This window comes from Magallana gigas, chromosome 4 (genome assembly GCF_963853765.1).
Source record: "Magallana gigas chromosome 4, xbMagGiga1.1, whole genome shotgun sequence".
Lineage (NCBI taxonomy): Eukaryota > Metazoa > Mollusca > Bivalvia > Ostreida > Ostreidae > Magallana > Magallana gigas.
Window position 1 is genome coordinate 3597372 of NC_088856.1, and position 27919 is coordinate 3625290.

The 27919-nt window shown below is 32.4% G+C and overlaps 1 protein-coding gene across 3 annotated transcripts; it reads left to right on the forward strand.

The window, feature by feature from the left end:
- The first annotated feature begins 20057 nt into the window (after positions 1 to 20057).
- LOC105332831 (heat shock 70 kDa protein 12A) lies at positions 20058 to 27647 on the forward strand. Of its 3 annotated transcripts, none has more exons than XM_066080956.1 (7): positions 20065 to 20196; positions 20410 to 20541; positions 20724 to 21347; positions 23042 to 23418; positions 23519 to 23740; positions 24270 to 24420; positions 26502 to 27647. In XM_066080956.1, exons 3-7 carry the CDS (start codon positions 20744 to 20746, stop codon positions 27563 to 27565), a joined length of 2418 nt encoding a protein of 805 aa, XP_065937028.1. In that variant the 5' UTR covers positions 20065 to 20196; positions 20410 to 20541; positions 20724 to 20743; the 3' UTR covers positions 27566 to 27647. The 3 variants fall into 3 exon arrangements, with proteins under 3 accessions (XP_065937029.1, XP_065937028.1, XP_065937030.1); XM_066080958.1 differs by having other exon boundaries at positions 20453 to 20541; XM_066080957.1 differs by lacking the exon at positions 20410 to 20541 and having other exon boundaries at positions 20058 to 20196.
- The last annotated feature ends 272 nt before the right edge of the window (positions 27648 to 27919 follow it).

The following is a 27919-nucleotide window of genomic DNA, read 5'->3' on the forward strand; positions in this document are numbered from 1 at the left end:
AGCCCTGCCTGAATTTTGCTTGGACAGCCTCTTAAATGCATTTTGTGTGCTATTTTAAGGAAAATTCGAAATATTCTAACTCCGAAACGAGCCTGGTAATGTTCTCTGAATTTTTTGGAAATTAATAGGATTAAATGTTAATAAATAAGGAATGAAATATCAAGGAAAATTATATAAAATTGAGGAACGCCTTCTCTGTCCAAAATGAAAACAATATAAATAGACGTCATAAATCACATATCAAACGACATATTACTAATTGAATTTTTGCGTCTTTTTAATGAATTTATGAACAGTGGCATATTCTAAGGTAGTGTTAGCTGCAAGTCTTTATAGCCCTTGAATGAAAAATTTCGGATGGTAGTCATTTTTTTCCAGACCGAGAGTTACATATATGGAGTTAAGGTAACTAATAATGCTTCCGATGAAATACTTTGTTTAGTAATGCAAGCTTTTAAGAATGCAATACTTATATCTTTAAAAAATGACACCCCAATACTTTGTCTTACCCCCGCTATTTGTAGAACAAGCAGAACCAGTATCAGTGTGTATCTTTATGGCTATTAATCTATATGTACACATAGCGTACGCACGTGATTCAAAATACTCCAAACGTTAAACGGTAAAGAATTCAGTCATTGAGTCTACATTTTATAGAATTTGTAAAAAAAAAATGTGGGTCTGAATGCTTGTTAATGTGCCAATCTATAAAAATACAGTTTGTTAACTATTTTCGATTGCTAAGGCTACAGGGTATTTGATTGAACAACATTTTTTAATGCAATTTTTTCCACGAAAGATAGCGAGTACAATTATAAAGCACAATTTATTTAATTATTTCTTTAAAATTGTGTATGTAATAAGTAATTTTTTAAATGGCTGCTGAAGGTTGTTTGATAATAAAAAATGCGAAATGCGGGTCATAATTAATATCCCTAAAAACCGTAACTTAAGATAACTTAAAATAAATGGCTTTTGATTCAAACATTATCGCATACGAATATTAAGTTCACTTTTTAAAATCATCTCCATGATGATATTATTACCTTTAGGTAAATCAGTATTTTGTTTTGCTTTAGAGAAATTTTCTGTTGGAAGCAATCCCGTGTTCGTTTAAATTGCCAGCGTACATTTGCCATGGCAGTAATACACCTTATGCTTTATATGACGGCCGCGTATTGTAGAAAAGTGGAGTTTAATTACCATGCATTGGAACCATTTGATTAACACATCTCCAAGTATTGAGACAATTCAAGATGTCTTCGTTACTGTAAAACAATGGGTTGTTAAACATATGTAGGCTCAGCTCTACAAGCACATATTATTACACTGTCGTCTGGGCGACGGCCTGAATACAGCTTGCGACTCTGCTATCTATCGGTTACCTGAGTCTCGTAATGCATCTAAATATAGAGAGGGGCACAGTTTTGAAACAAACAACAAAAATAAGGTCAAAGAGCTTCATCTTTACGAAATAAAAATGTATATATGAATAAAAACATTTGGCAATTCTATGTGGAATCATCTTTACTGCATGTATCAGTTAGTGCATTACAAGAAGCCCTTTCATAACTTCCTAAACGTGCCCACCCCCACAAAAATGGACCGAACTGACAAAATTTGTTTCTGCAATTACTGACTATAAATTACGAAACCATCAAATTGAATACTACGGAAGGATTCAGAATTAAATTCTTTACAACTACAAGCTTCAATAATGTATTAATTTTTTTTATTCCTTTGCAAGTGATAGACAAAAAATCTTTTGACGCCTCCAACTCCCAAATTACAGGGGCCAGCCCCCTTTTTTATACCGAATGAAAGGTCTCGCTTAGACCAAAAACTTTTAAAATACATCTTATAACAAATTAATTTCAGGTAGAAAACTATAACGGAAAATACCTGAAATTTTTTGCATTTTTTCTTACCTTTGTTTCAACACCTATACAACTCCTTTTATTTGCATTTAAAAAATAAATGAAATATGTCTTGCACAAATTCAATGTATCAGCTTCCAAACCAGCAAATCTTTGAGACTCTGCCAGTCATCGTTAAAGCTAAACCAACCGGACAAAAGAAGTCGTTTAATGTAACTAAAAGGGGAATAATTCACAACCGGATTGGGATTTTCATCAAATAAATTATGCAACGACAACATCGCGCGGCATGTTATCAGACCTGAAATTTCAAATCAATCAGCGAACAAACGAGCGAGATATTAAGGATCAAAGTTGGCGTCTAGGAGAAAAATAAATAAAAAAAAATCTGAATTTTTTTCAGAATAATGGTAAGGTCTTTCGCTTCCGAGCGGAAGACCTTAAAAGCATTTTAATTTAATCACTACTGTGAAAACATCACTAATAAATTTTCTTATTCGGCTAAAATGCAAATTCCAAAAGGAAACCAGAAAACGTTTACAGGAATCTTGAACCATTGATCTTACTAAACCTGCCCATAGATACAATACCAACAGAAAGCATAGATAAATGACATAGACTATTCAAACAAAACAGTTACAGACAGATGCTCGTATTTGGCTTTTTACCGTTCAAAGTAAATATTTAGCATTCTGCGTCATTCGGTAATTAAATGATATAATGTTTAACTATTTTATGTTACCTCTTTTCTAAAACTTTTGCATCATATATTAATTCTATTTGTATATTTATATTAAACAATGCCAAATAGACCATATCTAATAGAATTGTAAAAAAAAAATTATACATGTACAGAGTTTAGTAAGGGGCTATATTTTGAGGCGCAAGGTATTCAAAAAGAAAATGAACAACTTTCATAACTCAATAGTTTTAGAGTACTGTTACTTTCGCCTCCTAATTTTCAGAGCAGACTAAACCTCAAGATAGTTTGTGTACATGACAATTTAATAATGAAAAAACATTTATGTGCTGGCATTTGAAGCCATCAGTTGAGCAAGGTTTTGGATGTTACTTTTATAGTCACTATATGTGTTCATCAACTTCATACTGTATTGAAATCATAACTAAAAAATAGTTCAAACTATAAATACTTTTGTGGTGATTTTGCAAAGAAATGGAACACCTATACTTCACATGTTTTTATTAGACTGTCACGTGATTTTTCACATGGGCGACTTTTAACAAAAATTAAATAAATACTTATTTGAGAGAAAGGGACAAGGCAAACAACGTTTTGAGTAACATATTTAAATTTCTTATATTTTTTACTTTTGAAGTGTGTTAAAAGCTACGGCAGTTACAATACTGTAATGCACACAGGTACTCAAAGGATAAAATGGCAAGTATCATTATGATGTCACAAACGTTGAAAGCTCTAAGCTGCGACGTCACAAGCGAAAATCAAAGTTCACGCGTGTGGCTGTTACAGTGGCTCTTCCGATAATATGAACTTACCCTTAGGATAAGATAGGAATTTTAAGGTAATATGTTTACGGTGCTACAGTTGTAGCGAGCGCAGCAAGAATTACACACACATTGCATCATTGTCAACATAGTGTTACATGTATTTAGTTATCAACTAACATCAACGAATTTGAGAGAGAAAGAGAGAGAGAGAGAGAGAGAGAGAGAGAGAGAGAGAGAGAATTATAAAATTTCTAAGTTTTAAAATTCTTACAAAATACATAGACTTGCTTCCAACTAAAACCACTTTTTACTTTTGGAGAGAGTTTATCAGTCTGTAAAACGTATCTTTTGTTTAATTTGGTCAAAACTCCTACCGATAAATATAGTATTACCGGTATTATTTTTTTGTACCTTGTTATTTGAATATTTTTTTCCTGGTTTAGATTTGTTGATTTGTTTATTTTTGCATTCTAATTACATACGTTGTACCCATGCTCCGGTCCCTGTTTGTAGGTGTGTAATTTCCCATTTTCCAATTTTATGGTTTGACCATATGCAATTTCTATATATATACATATATATATATATATATATATATATATATATATATATATATATATATATATATATATATATATATATATATATATATATTTTTTTTTTGACTGTTTATTTTTTCTCTTTATTCTTTTTTATTTATTTAAAAAACAAGTTGCTGTCCTTTAAAAAAGGACTACAGTACGTGGACCATTTGCATGTGTTTCCAACGAAAACGTGAAAGCCTTAAAATTTGTCAGAGATTCCACCGCCTCAACCCCTCTGCTTTTAACCACTAAATTTGTACGTTTTATTACCTATACATGTATGTATAGCCCTGACTTTTTATCTCAGAATTTAAAAGGCTCATACTTCTAAAATAATTATAATCTATCTATGAATGAAGTTTGCATGTATAGTATCAGACATTCGGTGAATTCTACTATTTGTGCACACTGTTAACTATGCAGTGACAGCTTTGTGTAAATTAAAAATTTAATATTTTGATGCATTTTTCTTGAGATTTAAACTTTTATACAGTGAAATAATTATTCAATCATACTTAAATGCTTAAAAAATATTAATCGGGAAGTTCTCTATCCTCGCCTACTAAGTTACATGTGTATTCGCAAAACAAAAAAACATTGCAAATTAAGCTTTTTGATGCATGTTGTAGTTTCGGCATAACATTAACTTGTTTCATAATACTGATAGTTCATATCACATGCCAATCATTTCTTTAAAAGGAATACTTTGTTTCTGTACTGTTTACCGACAAATTTACAATTACAGCGCCTTTGAACTTATGCACACATATGGCACGGAATCCCGATCCCGATTCAGATAAACGTGTGCTAGCCTGGTTCCCTGAGCAACCCATTACGCACAGGAACCAGGCTAGCTCATGCGCAGGCTGAATTTTCCCCATAGTATCCGGTTATTCAATGTGTCTGCTCACCTGACGTTAGTTATTGACACGACAACGTCAAAAATAAATCATTTAATGCTTATATTTACATTCTGTTACTGATGACATTAATCATTTACTTAAATAAATCAATACATATTGCAGATCACGGAGGGAGTAAATTAGTAACAGCAAGAACAGCTGTTTTAAAAAAAAACCGGTTTGAACTGGCTATCACATTTGAAATCCGCATGAAAATATTATCTATGAAAAATAAGTATTGAAATATTGAAAGCTTATAACAATAGAATAAAATTGTTGAATAATTGTAACACATGGTGTTTTCACAACATATAATACGTAATCATTAGTTGTTGCATTTAGAGGCATTTAAATATCACATAACTTAATGCAAAAACACAGCAGAATGTAAATATATTCATTTGTTTACGTATCGCAACTCAATACGATGGAATGGAAACATGTAAAAATGCCTTGGGTCTCAACAAAGATTGTGCGGTACCAAGAACGTTTATTCAAGCCTCAAGGCACCTTAAATTACGAGTTAAATGTTAGCCATTTTTGGCATAGCACTACGGGAGAAAAAAATAAGAGAGCACTATGGGACGTAGACAAAAAATTTCCTTGATTCATCTGTAGGTTTAACTCGTTCTTTTTCTCCGGCGCGCATTGGTTCTTACAGCTCGCTTCGCTCGCTATAAATCACATTTGCAAACAATGCAAGAATTTAACGTAAAAACGTAAACATAAGCATTAAATCATGATTTTTAAAAGATAGTCTCATAACTGCAGCGATGTGTGCATACAAATTTTCATAATGCTTTAACACGCGTTACTCATTTTGTATGCACACAACGCTGCACTTATGAGACTGTATCTTTCAAAAAATCATAATTCAATTTTGTAATACCATCTCGTTCAAAATTATTTATACATCATAGAAATTAATGTAACGTGTACATGTAATGTAACAAATTTATGGAAAACTGTCTACTTGGTTCAAAAGAAGCAAATGTTTGTCCATTTGGATTAAAATACAGATTATTCCTTCATATCTCAACAATAGAGCATAAGTGTTTTATTAAGTACACGTTAGAAGGAAGAAAATCATACCAAGTACAATAATATCTTTTTAACCGCTTTATCGTTGTCTTTTGAAGTTTATTTATCAGTCATGAAGGTCTCTCAAATTGAGAGACATTTCAAACGCACAAGTGTTCCTTAAAGAGGAAATAACTGTTTAAAAGAATTCTAAATCTTCTTAAATATAAAGAAAGTGTGCTGAATATATTACATGTTCTGTTTCGTTTTGAGTATGGATATTAGGAATTTAAGACGCAGTAGTATTCTGACATGTCTTTGTAGTATTGATGTAACACAGCTAAATGTATCTATAAATACATGTATGATAGTTCCAAAATGTATCTTATATACAATAATATTTTAATGAAAACATTTGATTTTGTCATATGCATGTAGATCCTATTGAAGAGCATCGATCATTCTGGCAAAAACACAGAATGCCTATCATCTCTTTGAGAATGCAACAATACAGCTGAAATATTTAATAATAACTAATTTCAGTACAAACATATTTTCAATAGAATTATAAGTGAAGTGCCAAACGTTTTAGTAAGTTAAACATAGATATCAAGTTAAAAAAACATATCTGACGTATAAATTCCTTTTAATTTTGATAAAAAACTAAATACATTCAAATAAAATACATTCATACAGACAGGATAGTCATCAGTGTACATGTTGTCTATAAGTTTCAAATTTGATAATAATCACTGACAACAGATTTATAAAATTGATAAAAAGGCGTACACAGTTTGTTGGACAACTCTGTTGATAATGTCAGTTCTTCATTTTATAAGTTATTTTTCATTTATAGAACACTTATTTAGTTAGGTTCTATGCTATAAAATATGAAGGTTGCACTGCTATTTGACGATGGTTAGGTTTGTTTCAACTTTCTGGACGCAGATGCATACAATGATGATGAAAAGAATTAACCCAACAATTGACCCAATCACCGCTCCAGCAATTGCTAAGGCATTTGGACTGAAAAAATGATAATATATATTACAGTCAAAGCAGATCCAGTACATGTATTTAAACATGCAACTGAAGTGTTATGTTAATTTCATGTTAATTTAGTGCGCATTTTCCTATCTTGATCCATTCATTGCGGATTGTAGCCGTGCATGTTTAAAGCACAGCGATGGAAGCTGATAATATGATAACAATTTGGTAATAAAATGGCATCATGACGTCAATGCTCGCGGTCTGGACTGATCTATGTTTTGTTGGTAATCTTATTGGTAATTTTAAGAGAATGATTATTCATTTAATTTTACGAAAATTCAACCATGTTATAAAATGAAGAAATAATTATCAACTGTTCTTTTAAAGATTGATTGAAATATGGGGTTAATGATCATCTTTCAGTCTTTCGTCTATCAGCCCTGAAAAGTTCAACATCATATCTTAAATGGTAAAAGAGGAGTTCTCGTGACAAAATACCCCTATAAAAACTGATAAATCCACGATATCTCAAGACAGGAAGTGACGTCATCAACAAAAAAAATTTCCAACAAGGTTCACATCAATACCTATCAGAACTGAAAATGTGACGTAAATTAGTTGAGCCGTTTCCGAGAAATCGCGTGCACAAAATCGGTAAGAAAAAAAAAAATAATAATAACTAGAGCAAAGCTCGTTGCAAAGCAACGAGTGGGTCTTCCGGTGGTGTCGAGAGTAAAGATAGAAGTTCCTGTAAGAAGCAGAGTTCTAAAACCAAGTACTAAGAAAATTTAAAAAAATATTTTTAAAAAATCGAATAATCCTTAGTACGACTTAACAATGTCTGAATGATATCAAGAACGAATTAACAAAAACCTTTACAATTTCAAGAACGACTTAATAAAAAAAAGTATCGAATGTCTTGAAGTACGAATTAACAATTTCCGAATTATTTTAGGTAAGAGTTAATTTATCTTTTAACATAACACTATTTTCTTTACCAAGAACGTGGAATCAAAATTTCCGGAAAACTCAATTTTTAAATCCCAATATTTTTGTAATGCATCGTCCGATTTTAAAACGGATTTCTGATTTATATTAAGCTTAATAAAAGCTCCTTTGTTGCTTTATGATTTATATCAAATTATTGATCAGAAAAGAGTTATAATAACAAGACTTAATAGCCCTTCTGGCCCCTAATTTGAGGGGTCAGCTCCTTTTTTTATATCAAATAAAAGGTCTCGCTAATATAAACATATTTGTTCTACAAATGTTTACGAATGTTTAACCGTTATCGAGATATCTAAACAACTGTATTTTAGGGGCCGACCCTTTAACTCTTTACCGGGGCCACTAACAACAAAATGTATGGTATCATATTGTTCAGAACATTATTTTGAACAACTTTTGTTCTACATTGCTTTAAAAATATTTCTCCTTTTTTAGATATTAATGATAAAAGTTTTAAATTCTGGCCCCTTGAAACCCCTAATTATGTAATATATGACTTAGGTATGATACTGTATAGATAAACAGATGTACAATGAACATTTTTGCTTCTATAATTGATAATAAATTATTGTTCAGTAAAGAGTTCTTGTAAGAAGATTTAAAACCCCTCTTGACCCCTAATTTGAGGGGCCAGCCCCTTTTTCTTGATATCATATGAAAGGTCTTGCAAATATAAACATATTTTGTTCAACAAGTGTTCGCAAAATGTTAACCGTTCTTAGGATATCTTTACAAATGTGTTTTAGGGGCCGGCCCTTTATCTCCTAGATGGGGTCATGAATAAAAATATTTAAGGTGGCATATTGTACAGAACATTATTTTAATCAACTTTTGTTCTACAATGCTTTTCAAAATATTTCTCCTTTTTCATATATTAATGATCGAAATTTTGAATTTCTGGCCCCTTGAAACCCCTAATTACGTAACATATGACTTAAGTATGGTACTATATAGATAAACAGCCCAACAATGAACATTTTTGCTTCTATAATTAATAACAAATTATTATTCAGTAAAGATTTATTGTAAGAAGACTTTAGAGCCCTCTTAGCCCCTAATTTGAGGGGCCAGCCCCTTTTTCTTGATATCAAACAAAAGCCCGTGTAATTTGAAACAACTTTTGCATTACATGTTTTAACAAAATATTTATACATTAAAAGATATCACAGAAAATGTGCAAAAATTTCGTGAAAAAATTTGGTGCCAATTTTCAGGTTCAGGCGAGCTTTGAGGCCTTTAGCAATTTTCATCATTGGAAGCAAGGGGGTACATCTACATACATTCATCTACATTCCCTGAAAATTTCAAGCTTCTATCTTGATTAGTTTCGCAGAAGATGCGTGGACAAAATGACCCTTAAAAATTTACAAAATCGTCAATATCTGAAACCGGAAGTGATGTCATCATTTAAAAATTTTATAATATGTAGCGCCGAGCATGCTTTATTTGTCCTGCAAATTTTGTGCGAATCGGTTGGATAGTTTTTGAGAAATAGCGCTCCAAAAAAGTCAGAAAAAGAAAAAAAAGAATAATAAAGAAAAAGAAACCGTAGAATAACAAGAGGGTCTTCCGTTGGAAACGGAAGACCCTAATAATAGGGAAAAAGAAACCTAAGAAAAACAATAAGGTCTTCCGTTGGAAACGGAAGACCTTAATTATACAAGATATAATTACAAGAGTAACTGCTTAGAAAAAAGTTTTAAATCCATGCTTATGTGTATTATTTAGGAATTCCCCATTATATCAACACCCTATACTACCGATAAAATGTATGGTTTTAATATTATATACATAATTTGGTAAGCATAATACCGTTATTTGACGTTGTTGACGTTGAGTGTAAGTTTTTTTCAGAGTACATAAATCTTTCCTTTGAGAAAAAAATGTTGTTCAATTAACCGGAAGTACAGACGTGTGCTTTAGGTTTGTTGTGGTGTTAAGTCAAAGCCTTCCTTCTAGAGCGGCATTGTTTCCACCATCCAATGAAAAAAAAAATAACTACTTCTGACATCGTAATCCTTTGTAACTAGAAATGATTAGCAGTTATGATTTGTGCTAATCGACCAAAAAGGAAGGCAGGTAAATGTTGCTTTTTTATTTTATTTTTTAATTTTAAATGCTTTCATTAAGAAAAAACCGGTTGTTTAAATAAAATAACAGCTTATTCCGTGTATAACAATTAATATTTCAGATTTTGTGTTTTGACCAAATAAAACACATCTTCGCTAGCCGAGAGTTTCCGTTCCTTGGCTAGCGATTATATGCGAATGAAAGTTAATATTTTAATTGCAGCTTATTCGTTTGTGCTGATTTTTTTTTTTGGTGTTTTTACGGGAAGAATTAAAAAAACCTGTTATTTAAGTAAAATAGCAGCTTATTCCGTGTAATTTGTTAAGATAAAAGGTCATTTACATAACATAGAGCTCTGCTTATTCCGTGTATTATTATAAGGTTATTTATTTACGGAATAAACTGCTTTTTACTTAAAATAGCAGCTTATTACGTACAAGCATGCTGAATAATAGTTTTCGTGTTATCACGGAATAAACGGCTTTTCATTATCCACATTTTCTTTCAATATTTAATTCTCTGAAATGTCAAACAAACTTATCTAAATGATAATCATTAAAGATTTTAAAATGTGCATATGTGCTATGGACACCGGCATATTCATTAATGCCTGCTATCCAATCCGTTTATGTGAGGCATAATAAAATATTTTAAATAAAAAATAATATTTATTAATGTTTCATACTTAAATAATTCCAAATAGTGCACAGGATACCAATCACCGAAAATCATCAGAGGACAATCAAACAAATGCAGTCTTTGAATAAGGATTCAGCTGGTTTCTGGACGCCATTATGAAAAGTGTAGAGCGCGTGCACATACAATTATATATTTACATATACAATGTATGATTTCCTCTTTTTCTTACGGAAAAAAATAGTCAATTCATAGCTCTATAGAAACAGCCAAACTGAAATTTACACGTCCCATTTATCGATTGGTCGAAATCTACAGCGGCTGAAACTAACAGGGCTGAAATTGACACGCCCTGTTTCTCGATTGGTCTGAATCTACAGCGACCTATTAGTAAGTGAAATCACGGACTGCATGAAATTATCATGATGATGCCAGACTCAAAGTCTCACAAGAGATAATTTGGCTGTTTCTTTTCAGCTAACGTACTTATATACGTTAACAGTAATTTAGTGAATTTTACTAACTTTTCATAATCAATTTATTAATACATGTAAGTTAAAGAAAGATGTAAATATAAACAATAAAATGCTTTCTTTGATGATTCATGCGGGTTATGAAGGTAGCGACATTGCAGGAAAAATTAGCATGACCCGCTAACGCGGGTTATGTATTTTTCCTGCAATGTCGCTACCTTCATATTCCGAATGAATCACCAAAGAAAGCATTTTATTGTTTAAGTATTGCATGCATCAATGGTTTTGAAATTTCAGTATATTCGGCAACATAAAATTTTGGAACATCAAGACTTGATTATTATTATTATTCATACGGGATTACAAGACTATAGCATTGTGGGTATCTTTTTCATTATACTGTATCTATGTACTTGAAAAAAATTAATTTACTTTTATTTCAACAATGAATTTTATTCCGTCACAAATCGAAACGGAATAAACCGAACACAATCTGAACGTGTTTTGTAAACAAAAACAAGAGGCCCATGGGGCCACATCGCTCACCTGAGCAACAATGGGCGTTCAAAAGATATTGTGCCATATGGTCCCTCAGTAGAATAACAAAAAATAAATATTGTAAAATATTCAAATTTTACACTTATTTTTGCATACACGTAATCTTTGACATTGTACCTTCATTAAATACTATTTCTTACCAGAATAAAAAAATCCTACGCAAGATATAAAACTAAACATTTGGTAGGGGTACACAGTTGAGTTGTTGACTTCCAATTCCCTATATTTCGTTCTGCCCCCCCCCCCCACTTTGTAAAACGATCAAAATATATGAGAGCATATAGGTACATTTTTTTCATCAACTACTTACCAGTTATTGTATTTTAAAAAAAATATAATAGTTATTGTTTTTTATTTAAAAAATCCTACATGTATAGATGTGAAGAAGAAAATTGTACCTCGATGTGCTCAATTCCTCAAATTAAAAACATTCAAAAAGAAGATGGGGGAATAAGATGGCGCAAATACCCATTCGGTTTAGTAGTGAAATACAATTTTAAAATTATTTTTCCCCAATTAAATCTATTCAAATATATTATAAAACAACTTTTTAAAAGCAAAATTTCTAACTATAGTCAGTTTTTAATATATTTAACAAAAAATAAGAAAAAAAATATTGTCGGAAATTTTGGTGGTATCGAACCCGTAACATAACAAGAGGCCCAGGGGCCACATCGCTCACCTGAGCAACAATTGCCTTAATTCTGATCAAATTAGCATTACAGTATCAAAATATCTTGACAACTGAGTACAGTAGATCTTGCTAGAAAAAATTGAAAATCTGCCAATTTTTATCAACCTCTTATTTTTTGGTAAATACCAAGCCCCTTTTGTTGTTGTACCTGTAAGAAGATTTGTCTCTATTCCTATATACCCCCCCCCCTCCCCCCATTTCATGGCCCCATTTTTCTCTAGGGAATCATGGTTTCATCAGACTTAAATCTGCATAACCTTTGCTTTCACACTAAGTACTGAGTTTTGAACCGAACACTTTCCCAGAATAGTTTTAAAGATTTTCTCTTCATATTCCTATGTAAAAATTCAAACCGCCATCACGGTCCCGCCCTACCACTAGGGACTGTGATTTTGCAAACTTGAATTTACACTACCCGAGGATGCCTCTACACAAGTTTAAACCCTTTCTGGCCTGATAATTCTTTAAAAAGAAGATTTTTAAAGATTTTCTCTATATATTCCTAAGTAAAAATTCATCCCCCATTGTGGCCTCACCCTACCCCTGGACTATTATTTAAACAAACTTGAATCTATACGATCTGGGGATGCTTCCACTCAAATTTGGGCTTTCCTGGCCTTATAATTTTGAGAAGAAGACTTTTAAAGATTTTCTCTATCTATAAAAATTCATCCCCCATTGTGACCCCGCCCTACCCCCAGGGACCATGATTTGAACAAACTTGAATCTACACTTCCTAAGGATGGTTACATGCCAATTTGAGATTTCTTGGCCAAATATTTTTGAGAAGAAGATTTTTAAAAGATTTTCTCAATATATTCCTATGTAAAACTTGATCTCCCAATTGTGGCCCCACCCTACCCCCGGGGATCATGATTTGAACAAACTTGAATCTACACTACCTGAGGATGCTTTCATTTCAATTTGAACTTTTCTGGCCTAATAGTTTTTGAGAAGATTTTTAAAGATTTTCTCTATATATTCTTATGTAAAACATGATCCCCCTATTGTGGCCCCACCCTACCCCCGGGAACCATGATTTGAACAAACTTGAATCTACACTATCTGAGGATGCTTCCACTCAAATTTGAGCTTTCCTGGCCTAATAGTTTTTGAGAAGACTTTGGCTCAGGTGAGCTAAAAAAGGTTAAGTTTACAATGCAATAAGTTGTTAAAGTTGGTTTCTGGAAGAAGAGACTTTGAAAATTTTCTTAATAAATATTGAAATTTTTTTTAGTTTTTTAATCTTTAGTTTTTAAGATCTGTGTACAAACATAGAATTGTGAGCAAATCTCTGTATCTTGCTTATAATTCGAAGCTTAACACTCAAATATGGTTAGTAAATAGAAATTGTAAACAATTATATAAAACACAAGAAACATGCACTATAACAAATAAAGAACACAATTTATTTTTTCGAAATGAATCATATATATACATGTACATGTATATACCTACATATTTCCGACAGCGATATCAAACTCTATTTAAACTGAATAAACTCGAGAAAATGCCGAACATCTCAACAAAACCTATTGCATTAATATACCATTACGCAAAATATAATGCCGAATTACCGATAGAATGAATTGTATTTCAGTACTTTTTTGATACATCAGATTTTGCTTAATTTGCGCAGGTAAACAGTTAACTGTTTGATTTACCGAAGTCTCTGTTTGATTTGATACGTAAAAATCACGAAATACAGACGATAGTTCCCAGGTTACAAAGCATAAATAATGAAAACGAAACGAAAATCAGAACAAGCTAACATCAACGTCATGTGTGAAAACTGTCAACGCATTGAAATATTTAGCCTCAATTTTCTTCACAAAATCGGCACAAATACATTTTGCATGTTTCAAAACTCTCCCTTCATTCGCGAACTGTTGCACAACAAGCAAATTCATCATAGTCAGATCGACCCTTTTTCGTATAATGTCATGGCTGCTTTAAACAAAGAACCTCGTTTTAGATGTATGGAATACGAGTCTTGGTAAAATGGGTACGCAAACCTGGGCCGTGGCAAAATAAAAGCCGGGGCAGATCGGCAATCGTCAATTCCAAATACGCATTATTTTGCAGCAATATTTACAGCAAATACAAATATACTGGTCCATCAAATATCCTGAAATTTTAATGAGATTGGCAGATTAATAACTGCCAATCTTTTGTTTTGCCCAGGCCAAGTCTTGTCTACCCATTTTACCGAATGCCGAATCCGAAGCTATTAAACTGATTGAAACACGCCTTTCCTTTATTATTATTTTCGTAATAACTCAGATTTGAAACATAATTAGACCTTAATTTTTGCAATTTATATTTTCCTTCCCATAAGGATAATTTATGCTAAACAACGTTGAATTTGAATCAGTAGTTCTTGAGAAGAAGATTTTTTAAAATGCACCCCCCTTTTTTTACAGTTTCAAGGTTTTCTCCGCTTTGAATACAGATCTGACTTTTATTTCTGCAATTTATATTCGCCCTCCCATAAGGATGCTTTGTGCCAAATTTGGTTGAAATTGGATAAGCGGTTTTAGAGAAGAAGTTCAAAATGTAAAAAAGTTTACAGACGGACAGACAGACGGACAGACGGACGGACGGACAGACGGACGGACGGACGGACGACGGACAAAAAGTGATCAGAATAGCTCACTTGAGCTTTCAGCTCCGGTGAGCTAAAAACCCTAGATATGTAAGGTTAGCTTATGTCAGGTACTCTAAACACTGAGCCATTTCAGACACAACAGAGGCGGCTTTTAATTATGTGTGACTAAGGTCACGAATTACCGGACTTGTATTATTTTTTCAAAACGTTCAGTTGTTGGGATACAAAATGATATTTTTAATGTATAGTGGGTCATCTCTCCACGTTTTTGTTGATTGAAATAGGTTTGTTTTCCATTAGACCTTAATTAGACTATGAGAAAAATATGGAGCACAGACCCACTCTATAAAAGAAAATGCCTTGAAGTTCTAAAAAAGGACAATATTTGCAGGTTTTGATACGTATACGCCTGTTTGAGTCAACATATTCCAAGTATTGAACATACCTACAGGTTACAAATCAATGATTCGTTAAATATGTAATATTGTTTTAAATGATTTAAAAAAACCCATCAGATTTGTTGATACTTTAATTTTTTAGTAGCCTGTCCGACCGCGTATGGGCATTTTAAACGCCTTATCCACCCATCTTCTTTATTTGTCTTCTCCATTATAATTAAATGACTGTTATTAGTCCCCTACCGGTTTCACCGGAGGGGACTATAGCTTTCCTCTGCGTCCGTCAGTCCGTCCGTCCGTCCGTCTGTCCGTCTGTCTGTCTGTAAACTTTTTACATTTTGAACTTCTTCTCTAAAACTGCTTATCCAATTTCAATTAAATTTGGCACAAAGCATCCTTACGGGAAGTCGAAAATAAATTGCAGAAATAAAAGTCCGATCTGTATTCAAAGCAGAGAAAACCTTGAAACTGTAGAAAAAGGGGGGTGCATTTTTAAAAATCTTCTTCTCAAGAACTACTGATTCCAATTCAACGTAGTTTAGCATAAATTATCCTTATTGGAAGGAAAATTGAAATTGCAAAAATTTAGTGCTAATTCTGTTTCAAATCTGAGTTATTACGAAAATAATAATAAAGGAAAGGCGTGTTTCAATCAGTTTAATAGCTTCGGGTTCGGCATCCGGTAAAATGGGTAGGCAAGACTTGGCCTGCGCAAAAGGACACAGACCACAATTATTTTCCCCTCTTATTCCTTTATACAAAAATAAATCATATAAAAAATTCCACCCGCTCAAATGAGTTCAAATACAGCATACCTATAGAATGACACTAGTCCAACAGCATATCCAAACTACAGGAAAATCAATCGAGAGGGGACTGAGATATGGCCCCTAAAATAACCCCTACCATGAAAAATTCACTTTCACTTTGGAATTTGTGTAAACATTGGCCTCTTTACACCCTTTCTATTGCGCCTGTAAAGATAATTTTCTTAAAATTGTTCCTGTCTGTATTTTTTTTCAAACCTTCTTCTTTCCATCCATGCCATTAAAGGAACCAAATTCGACCATTTAGTACCCCTAGGAATTTTTTAAATAATACATACATTTTTAGAATGGAACTACTTGCATGGTTAATGAGCACGGGGTAAAAATAGTGGTATGTGACCTAATAATTGCACAATTCTTCTTTGATTTTGATGAAACTTGGTAGGTAGACACTTATACCCATAATATACCTCCCTGTGAAATTTGGCGGGAATTGTGTATTCTGCATCAGAGTTATAGGCCTTTGAAATCTGGTCCAGGAAGGCTGAAATAACATGCAAAATCTAGCACGTTAAACACAATATTCAAATTTCAAGAGCTACATTTAACATTAATTACTAAGTACTTGTCAAAAGTTTCATTAATCTATTACATTCATTAACCTAACATGTCTACATGATGATGCTAATGATGATTTAATTCTTTTACACCTGGAACTATTTTTTGGAAATTTTTGAAAAAAATACCCCAAATATGGCTAAATTTTTCAGAAAATGCCAAAAATGAAACATTTAATCACATGCTATGAGCTTGAAAAAATATTTTTAAAAAATTCTGCATTAAGTTTGCTATAGAAATCAGGTATTTTGATAAATATACAGTGGCTAATCCATTTACATTAAGCAGATAATCACATAGAACCATTCACACATTTTCAGGAAATGGCACTTGCTGACCAAAGTAGATTAACTCAGAGTACACAGGGCTGATATGGATAGGCATAAAATGCCTTTTGAAACAAAACTAACAATTTAGAAGAATTTAGAATGAATTCTATTTGTCCATTCATTACATATACACTGAATAAATTACTTAAATGTACCCTAAGTCATAAGGAGCCTTGGTTCATGAAAACTGTACTCTTAAAACAAAGGGAGATAACTCTACACATTAAAATCCAAAGTAGGGATTTTTTACAAACATTAACGAGAAACTATTTTAGAAATTACAAGTCCATCACCTTCTTTCAGCATCATCTGGTGTGATTAATCTTGAGGAGATCATACCTTTTGTAGCGAGGATTCACCATTCAAAGTCATGGGTTTCTACATACATTGTGCATTTAGAGGTGAAAATGTCTGGTATGTTACCATGAACTATGATGACCAAGACTCAAATTAATGATGAGAGTGCCAAAAAGATATTACTACAATAATACAAATAGTAAAGCTTCTAGCAGACCTCTTATATCTTGGGCAATCACTGTTCAATGCCAGCAACCAAACTCATACATATGCTACATTTGTTGGTAGTTACATTTCTAGGACACAAAGAGGGGAAAAAACTGACATAATAAGACTTTAAAGCAGTAATTTAAATAAAAGTTTGCAAGGCATTGATAATTTAGATGCTAAAATGACTATTTCTAACCAGTAAAATGTATATGTCTCATATAAATATCTATACACGAAGGTGTACATACTAGTATTCTAAAGTACTGAGGAAAATGTTGTGATGCCTACTCACCATCAGATTTCAATTGTTAAATTGTAAGAAAAATATGAATAAATGAATAAAATCAACTTACCATTTGTTGTTTTCTTCATTTTTTCTCTGTCAAAATGGTGTTAACTGGGGGGGGGGGGGGGGGGGGGGGGGGTAGCAGGTGCCCCTTTACCAGCTTGTATGTCCTGTCATGCAATCTGCTAGGCAATGAAATATGTCATCATTCAAAGGAATCATAAAGTAACATAAGCCCTACTTTCCTCCTTATGATTTAATCAAAATAATATTAAAGGAAATAGATATATACTTTTACATGTAATATGATTAATATGAGAGAGAGAGAGAGAGAGAGGGGGGGTATATTTAAGGCTTTATAACTTAATGACAAATCGACCAATTCTTTTATGATTTGGGTGATAGGTAAAGTTAACATTAGAAAGTGTTTTTAGACATTTTGCAAGTACTTACGTCCCCTGTTTGACTCATTGATGACACCATGCTGTTCACACCCCGTTCAAATCCATTTCACACAATTTTTACCGTTATTTTTTCATATTATCTGCCAAAATTGAAAAAGAACCCCACAAAATGTCATTATTCATCCTAATTGTTTGAAAAATAACGAAAAATTAGACTTAAGTTGATAAACGTGGATTTTGACCTTTGACCTGATAGGACACAGACCACAATTATTTTCCCCTCTTATTCCTTTATACAAAAATAAATCATATAAAAAATTCCACCGGCTCAATGAGTTCAAATACAGCATACCTATAGAATGACACTAGTCCAACAGCATATCCAAACTACAGGAAAATCAATCGAGAGGGGACTAAGATATGGCCCCTAAAATAACCCCTACCATGAAAAATTCACTTTCACTTTGGAATTTGTGTAAACATTGGCCTCTTAGACTTTACACCCTTTCTATTGCGCCTGTAAAGATAATTTTTCTAAAAATTTTCCTGTCTGGATTTTTTTCAAACCTTCTTCTTTCCATCCATGCCATTAAAGGAACCAAATTCGACCATTTAGTACCCCTAGGAATTTTTTAAATAATACATACATTTTTAGAATGGAACTACTTGCGTTTAAACTTGCGGTGAAACCGGTAGGGGACTAACAAGCATTCTGAGAGTATTGCATAAGCAATACACGTCCCCTACCGGTTTGTATTATTCTATGAAAGGTTCCAAGCACACAACTATTTCAGAGCTATTGTAAACGAGATGTCATGCTTTAATCAGAGATAAAAGAACAGAGGAAATTAAAACCATATAGTTGATATAGAAATTAAATAGGAAATAGGTAAAATAATACTCTTTATTTCATCTCCTGTAATTTCGCCAAGTCTATTCTGTATTCGCTGGTAAAAATTTGTGAAAACAATGCACTGTTTGAACAATATCATTTCTTACCGTCTTCTGTACCCCGAATCAAACGAAACAGTTAAACAGCCCAACCCGACAACGAACCCGATTGTAATAATACTACAAAAAAACCCTGCCGATTAAATTTACAACACAATGCTTGACACTATTTTATAGAATTTATTTGTTTGTTAGAAATGATAAAAGGAATGGTACAGGAAAAGGAATGGTACAAGTAACGCACGATATTATTACTGACTACATACTGACCTCGTTTATTCAGGTACACACCGAACCCGATAACGAACCCGAACATTAAAAAATTGGAATATAAAAAATCAATTTTCTCGAAAATTTGTCAATCAGACGCTACAAAAGTGTAAACTTGATCTGTAGTTTGACATTTTGAAGCTGTTCAGCAAGTTTCATATTATTCCTCAAATGCATAAAGAAAAAAAGTGTGGAAAACTGAAGTGGGACAGACGGACTGACGGACGGACAGATAGACGGACAGACAAACGGACGACGGACAAAATGTGATCATGCAGAATAGCTCACTTGAGATTTCAGCTCAGGTGAGCTAAAAACCGCTTACTTAGTTTTCAAAATTCTCTCTCTCTCTCTCTCTCTCTCTCTCTCTCTCTCTCTCTGTAATACTTACCTTTCGGGGGCGTATTTAGTATGATGAATTGAGTTTCGTCTCTCTATATTAACTCCTGTTATCTGCACCGCGGTGCAGATTATATAGTATAGATATTTTTACAAGACTATATCTTATTTTTTCATAGTTGTTTTTAATAATACATCTATTATAATAATGTCTAAAATTTGTTGATGTAAATATATCCGAAAATTAATATCTCACAAAGTGTTTAGATCCGTCCCAGGAATTCATTTTATTTTCCCATGATGCCTTTAAAAGAATAAAAGCAACAGGAAGTCGATGAAAAGAGGCAAATACCTCAGATATACTTTATTCAAATTCTTTATCGGTGGTTGACATTACGTCAAATAACGTCAAAAATATCTGCACCGCAGTGCCGATAACGGTAAGAGTTATGTATCATTAGGATCTGAAAAAAAAAGATTGAAATTGTTTTGAAATTGTCGACGCATGCATATAACAAGTATAACAAACCGAAAGTACATTGATACTTCAAGTTTTAAATGGTCAGCACAATTTAAAGAAAACCACACTATTAGTTATTAAGGATAGTAGCTGGAAGCAGATCTCAATTTGTATATCATAATGTATCTTTCAGGTGAAGAGGGAGTCCCCTTTACTGAATGTGATTTTTTTTTTAGATCAAGTTACTTATATCATGAGTCCAGTCTATTCGTTCATCGTGTGATTGAGAACCTCTAAACATTAGCTTCTCCCTCATATTTTAGCAGTAAGTTTTTCAAATACTAGATCTACTTCCATACAATTCATAGAAATGCGCTAAATTATAAAGGAAAGATACAATAAATCTGAACAATGGAAAGCATTTAAATAAGTATTAAATAATACATAAGTATATTAAGTTAAATTACAAGTTATAAAATTAAAAAAACGTTTGCTTTTTTTTTTTAGTATAATACAGATCTTAAATCATGGGTGACAAAGCTGGGCCGTCTGATACTCCATTTTTTAACCTCGATAAGTTATCGGAAAATTACATTCGTCTTTGCCGTTTAATTACAACGATTTGTAGTTCGTTACTGAGGCACATACTAAGTAATCACATTAAACCGGTCAACCTAAGAAATGAGCTCGATATAAACAGAACATCACTTGAACAAAAAATGAATACTCAACAAAAAAAACAAATATATCTGAAAGCTGGATGCAAATCAATAGAAGCACAAGACTTGGATATATCCGTTCTTTACATTCTCTTACGGAACATTTGCACCAAACTTCCTCCTCCTAAGACTGGTTGGGGAAAACCTCCACAAAAAGGCGATAACAGCGAATCAGCTTTTATTGAAAGAGTACGACACATAAGGAATAGCATATCAGCCCACAATACACACGGTAAAGTGAGTGACACGGATTTTCAACAGTATTGGGAGGAACTTGAGCATTCTATTATTGAAATGGAGAAGAAGTTGACTGGTGATGTTGTATATCGAGGTGCCATAAGTGCGATAAAAGATATGAAATTCACTAAGGATGACGCCGAGAGGTACAAACTTGAAATTCAACAATCGGAAGGTGAGAGCATTGTAAATATATGAAGAGCAATATGAATTATTATACTTACATAGTATATTCATGCATCGCTTTTTTATAATCATATATCAAACTGTTTTTTGAAATATTTTTTTTCTTAAAACAGAGACTAATATCGGGTTTGAATTATTAAATAATTTGAAGTTATGTGTATTTTTTAAGTAAAACAGAAAAATTATTTTGACTGCAAAAAAAAATATTTTAGAGTTTAAGATTTGATAGATTGATCGTTCATGTAATAATTCCTAACGATGGAGTAAGCTTTTCATAACAATCTAGGTGCTACACTTTCATGCTCAGTAGTTAGTAGTAGGGGGAAATCATGAACGTCAATGCGAGTATAATTCATGAACAATATATAGTCTACTCTTTATCGCCAATAAACTAAATTTCGTTTTATAGTGATTGTATTTAAAAAAACATTTTAATGTGTTTTAACTCGTAATAAGGAAGTACATGTAACTCGTTGTGATCAGAATTATAAAGCGCGGTAAAATATGTCATTATCTTGTTATAACGAACTGATTTTTATTTTCTTAAATATACCCTCCTCCGTTAGTTAATTTAACTATCAGTTATAATTTCTATTACTTTCTGTTTACTGCAATAAAAATGGAAATATCATAGATATCATTTCACATAACACATTACACGTATAATAAGAAATCATTATGATAATGGAAAACTTTCGCATTTTACCTCTGATTCTCATGTACCTAACATATGGGGCCTATATATTGCATATTATGTTCAACAAAAGACATCCCTCTAACTAATGATAATCATTAAAATAATTTCATGAATTTTAGCAACACTCATAAGCATTCAAGTCGGCAATTCGGGTACTTTATCCAAAACTGTCCCTTGCTACCTTATAATCTAAGGATCGATAATTCCGCTTAAGTATGTAAATGCATTACGCTTATAAAATGTAGGAAAACTAGACAACAAAAGGTTAACTGTTGTCATTAAATAAAAATAGAGGAAATAATTTACAAATATTACTTAGCCGACAAATTTCTACCAACTCTAAAAGTCACCTTCTCACACTGAAGAACTTACTATGGGTTTACAATAATTACGCGGCAAATTCAAATTTTATAAACTGTGCATAAAAGTTCAATAACAAAAACAACAAATTTAAACGAAATCAAAATCATGCAAGTATCATGGCATAATAAACAATGACGCGAAATATCCCATACAGAACATGAAAACCTAAATTCTGGATAATAAATGACAAATTCATAGTTCCGCATAATAAAAAAGAAAAATATAGTTAATCAATGTTCTTAATTGTATCTAAAATCTTGTTTAAGCTTACCTAATGGAAAAGAGAAACACTTCTGTGAAATTAAAACAAGTTCTTCATTCTTTAAGCATCGGATGAAAAGTGAATTCAGTAAATTTACCAACCATCTGCAATCATTCGGAATTGCTCTCACTGACCAATCAGGATGCTTGATTTGAATGCTCGAGCTAACATGAATGTATATAATAAACATACATTTACTTGAATATTCAGCAATTACATTTTTAAAAATGTCAAATGAGTTATTTTATGAAAAAATATCGCTTTATATCAGTTAAGTTAATGAAATTGATAAGCTTGATTTGAATTGATTTTTTTAGGTTCTCATGGTACAAAACAAAATGTTTTACCTGTTTTTTTTCAGATCAAAACGAAAGTGAACCTCAGGATCTACCAAAAGATAGACCATGTGATGGAAGCAACGCGAAAAAACCCCGATGTTCCAAGCTGGTAGCAGCTATTGACTTTGGAACGGCTTACTCGGGGCACGCTTTTTCATCCCGAGGAGATTTCGAAAATGACCCACTCCAAATCAAAGCTCACAAATGGAGTCAAAGTCTGTTATCACACAAAACTCCAACAAGTGCTTTGTTTGATGAAAATAAAACACTTATTGCGTTTGGATATGAAGCAGAACAAAAATTCAAAGAGCTATCAGACGATGGCAAACATCACGATCATTATTTTTTCGAGAGATTCAAAATGCAGCTTTATAATAAAAGTGGTGATACGAAACAAACGGTACTGAACAATTTAAAAGGAAAACTTTCTAATAAATGTTAAGATAAGTAGAGTCCAGGCATACAATTTTCTCTTTTTACATGTACGTATTTTCTTTCAGATGTTGACAAATAAATCCATGATACGTGACATCAGTGGAAAAGAGTTGCCTGCCATGTATGTTTTTTCTAAAGCAATAAAGTACATGCATGACCATCTTTTGAATAAACTCAAAGAGGAAAACAATGGTGAAGAATTGAAGGAAGAAATTAACTGGGTATTGACAGTTCCAGCAATTTGGGATGACAGCGCAAAACAGTTCATGAGAGATGCTGCAAAACAGGTACACATGGATATTGTTAACAAGAACACTCACGTTATAAGTATTTAAATTGCCAAAAGGTATTTCATAGTTATGGGTTATTGATTTCATTAATATCTTATTGATTAATTTCAACATTCAATATACAAGTATTTAGACATGCTAAGTACGTTGCATTTCATTAACTAGTTATGGATTAGTTTCAATATTCAATATATTTAGACATGCTAAGTACTTACTTCTTTAGAAAAAAATATATTAGGGAATAATGCTTGAATGTGAAAAAAGTAACATGACATAAGTAGCAATGAATATAAGATGGTGAACCATTATGCAGGTAATATTCATGTTAATTAAATTTCATAGAATATTCACTGCCATGGAAACTAACCTATCAAATAAAATAGCTTTTTGAACTTATTTAAAATGATTAATTAATGATTAAGTTAGAATATCACACCTTGTTGTGTTTTAAATACATGTTTTTGTTGATCATGCATGTTTAACTAATTTGGCTAATGGTTGTGCCTTTATGCTTCATCTAATAAAGGCAGGAATAAACGATAATTTGACCATAGCATTGGAACCGGAAGCAGCATCTATGTATTGCAAGAAAATACAATTGGTAAAACTTAAGGAACCGAAAGCTGAATTTCAAATCTTCAGTCCTGGTAATCAATACCTTATTTTGGATGCAGGAGGTATGGATTACATATAAACCAACACAAACGTTAATTTCCTTTTTTAACTCACCTGAACTTAATCGCTCAGGTGACCTGTTCTGATAACATTTTGTCTGTCGTCCGTCTGTCTGTCTGTCTGTCTGTAAACTTTTCATATTTTCAACATCTTCTCAAGAACCTTTATGATGATTTCATGCAAACTTGGCACAAAGCCTCCTTAGGCTAAACAGATTCAAAGTTGTGAAAATTAGTAACCAGGCCCTTTTACAAGGGGGGATAATTAAGAATTATCAGAAAATTTCAATTTTTTTTTTCAAAAGTCTTCTTCTCAAAAACCATTGGAACAGGAAAGCTGAAACTTGCTTGGCAGCATCCTCAAGTAGTGTACATTTAACCCGGGGGTAGCGTAGGGCCACAATGGGCGGTTGAATTTTTACATTGGAATATAAAAGTAAATTTTTAAAAATCTTTTCAAAAACCATTTGGACAGTAAAGCTTGTGTAGAAGCATCCTCAGGTAGTGTAGATTTAAAGTTGTGAAAATAATGACCCTCAGGGGTTGGATGGGGCCATAATGGGGGATCAAAGTTTTACATAGGAATATATAGAGTAAATCTTTAAAAATCTTCTTCTCAAGAACCATTTAGCAAGGAAAGTTGAAACTTATGTGGAAGCATTCTCAGGTAGTGAAAACTTAAGTTTCTTCAAATTATGATTCCCTGGGGATAGGATGGTGTCACAAATGAGGGGGGGGGGGCAATTTTAAGATAGGACTATATAGAGAAATATCTTTAAAAATTTTCCTTAAAAAAATTTGCTAGAAAAGCTGTAACTTTAGTGAAAACAACTTCAGATAGTGTAGATTCAAATTTGTTCAAATCAAAATCTTTAGTAGTAGAGTGGGGCCACATTTGGGATCCAGTTGTACAAAGGCAAACATTTTAATTATTCACTAAAACTAAAATGTTATTATGCTTTTACTTTAATGCAAGCATTTTTAAATATTGCTGATTCTTTAAAATTGTTTAAACTTTTGCCCCTGGACGATTATGAAGCCTCACAAGGGGTTCGGACTTTGATGTAGGTCTATATCCTGTATATAAACAATTGTTAAGGGTCTTTTTGAGAACTGCAATGCTAAATGTTATATGACTATACAATCATCCTGTTAGGAAAGGGTTTTGATTATAAATATAAGAATATCCAGGGGGATACAGATTTTTTAGTACAGGATCTCCATGTATTATACCACATTGTCAAGATATTTTGTATTATGACTTTATGGATCTGATTTTTTCATACCTTTTGTTTCTCATGTGAGCAATGTGGCCCGTGGGCCTTTAAAGTTGTTTTTTTTTTCAAATCGATTTTTACTATAATATATTCATTTATAAAATACTTTTGTATACAAGAGGAACTGTAAATTGATTAAGATAGAGGAAGATTTAATATAGTAAAATGATAAACAATATAGACAACATATCATATTAAAAATAGGAAATTATCTCGAAATAACGATAAAATTAACTTGTTTTAACAAGATGTTGATTTGAGTTAACTACTTTGTTATATCGAGAAAATAACCCAGCAATAACGAGAATATTATTTCATTTTTAACAAGAGAACTACATGTATCCCGTATAACGAGATACTAACTTGCTATGAGGCGATCTTTTTTGGATAATAAGTTATAAAGATATATATATATCTCGTTATAAAAAGAAAACAAGCTCGTTTTGATGGGTTAATTAACTCATCATAAGGAGATAATCATATTGTTAGTACGAGATACCAATTGATTATTTCTTATAGCAAGGTATTAAATCATTATAATGCGATACTACATCGTTAAAACAATTTAGATATTTTTTTAAACATTTTTAAAAATGAGCCTATTTGGATTTCGTAGTTAAGCATATACGCCAATTGCTAACTAACTCGTTATAATGAGGTAACTAACTCATCATAGGAAGATACTTATATTGTTATAACGAGATAATTATTCCTTATAACGAGGGATTAACTCATTATAACGCGATACTGCATGTTAGCCAATCGCTAAAAGAGACATTTAAGTATTTGATTTTTATTTCTTTAAAGGTGGAACAGTCGATATTACTATTCATGAAGTGTTACCCGATGATCGTATTAAAGAATTACACAAAGCCACTGGTGGAGCCTGGGGTGGAACGTATCTCGATGATGAGTTCTTCAAAATCTTTGAAGAATGTTTTGGGAAAGATGAGTTTGAAGAATTCAAAAGGGACGATCTTGCTGGTTACATTGACTTGGTTAAAGATTTAGAAAAGCAAAAACGTGACATAAGCACTACAACTCCCAAAATATCCTTAACAATTCCCCCTTATTTACAAAATAAATGTGACATATCGAGGTCAAAATTTTCTAAAGGGTTAGAATGTAAGGGAGAAAAACTGAAGTTTGATGGGTGGTTGATTAACACGTTGTATTCTGAAGTGTGTGACAAAATTAAAGAGCATGTGGGAAATCTACTAAAAGAACACAATATTGATATTATCTTAATGGTTGGGGGTTTTTCTGAATCTCTGTTTCTGCAAGAAACAATGACAAAAGCTTTTTCGAATAAACACATTGTTGTTCCGAATGAGGCATCTTTGGCTGTATTGAAAGGTGCAGTTTTGTTTGGTCTCAAGCCTTCGTCAATTATTTCCCGGGTCGCAAAATTTACCTACGGTGTCGAAACATCCTTACCAATAAAGGATGAAGAAACAGTTTTAGATAAAAAACGTATAGAAATAATCGACGGGGTAAGGTATGAAAGAGGTGTCTTTAGTAAACATGTCACAAAGGGTGCAAACCTAGAAGTTGATAAAGCCCAGTATGAAATGGCCTACCTTCCTCTGCTTAAAACCCAAAAAACCATTCGATTCCGTGTGTATACATCTTCCCTCGAAAACCCCAAGTATATAGATGACCCGGAATGCAGGCCTTTGGGATATATAAATGTGGATATTCCAGACACAAGTGAAGAGCTTGATCGTAAGGTGCGTGTCCGTTTCATTTTTGGAGGAACCGAAATAAAAGTTGAGGGTGTAAACGAGAGAACAGGTGAAATTGCTAGTGTCAAGTTCTTTTATTCTGATACCACAGAAGAGCAACGCTTTTTATGTAAGCCAGATGATTGAGCAGAAATTTTATATAACCAATGTTTTGCCAGATAGTTTACTTTTTATGTAGGCCGATTCCCAAAAGATCATGTATATATAAAAGATAAGATATATATATATATATATATATATATATATATATATATATATATATATATATATATATATATATATATATATATAAAATAAAAATCAAAGTTTAAGTTTTTCTATGTTGCGTAAAATTAATCTTGTCTTGTTGGCAGATGATCTATATTCAGATTATTTGATTCTTAACTTTTTGATATTTGTATTTACATTTATATAAAATTGTTTGTAATGTTTTCTGTCAAACTAATATGTGCTTGTCTTTAAAGATTCTTTAACCTTATT

Bases quoted from the DNA above. Each gene is read 5' to 3' on its own strand.
- LOC105332831 (XM_066080957.1), top strand. From the start codon at position 20,744: ATGGGTGACAAAGCTGGGCCGTCTGATACTCCATTTTTTAACCTCGAT. The intron at 21,348-23,041 runs GTGAGAGCATTG...GTTTTTTTTCAG, and splicing joins TGAAATTCAACAATCGGAAG to ATCAAAACGAAAGTGAACCT. The intron at 24,421-26,501 runs GTATGGATTACA...ATTTCTTTAAAG, and splicing joins CCTTATTTTGGATGCAGGAG to GTGGAACAGTCGATATTACT.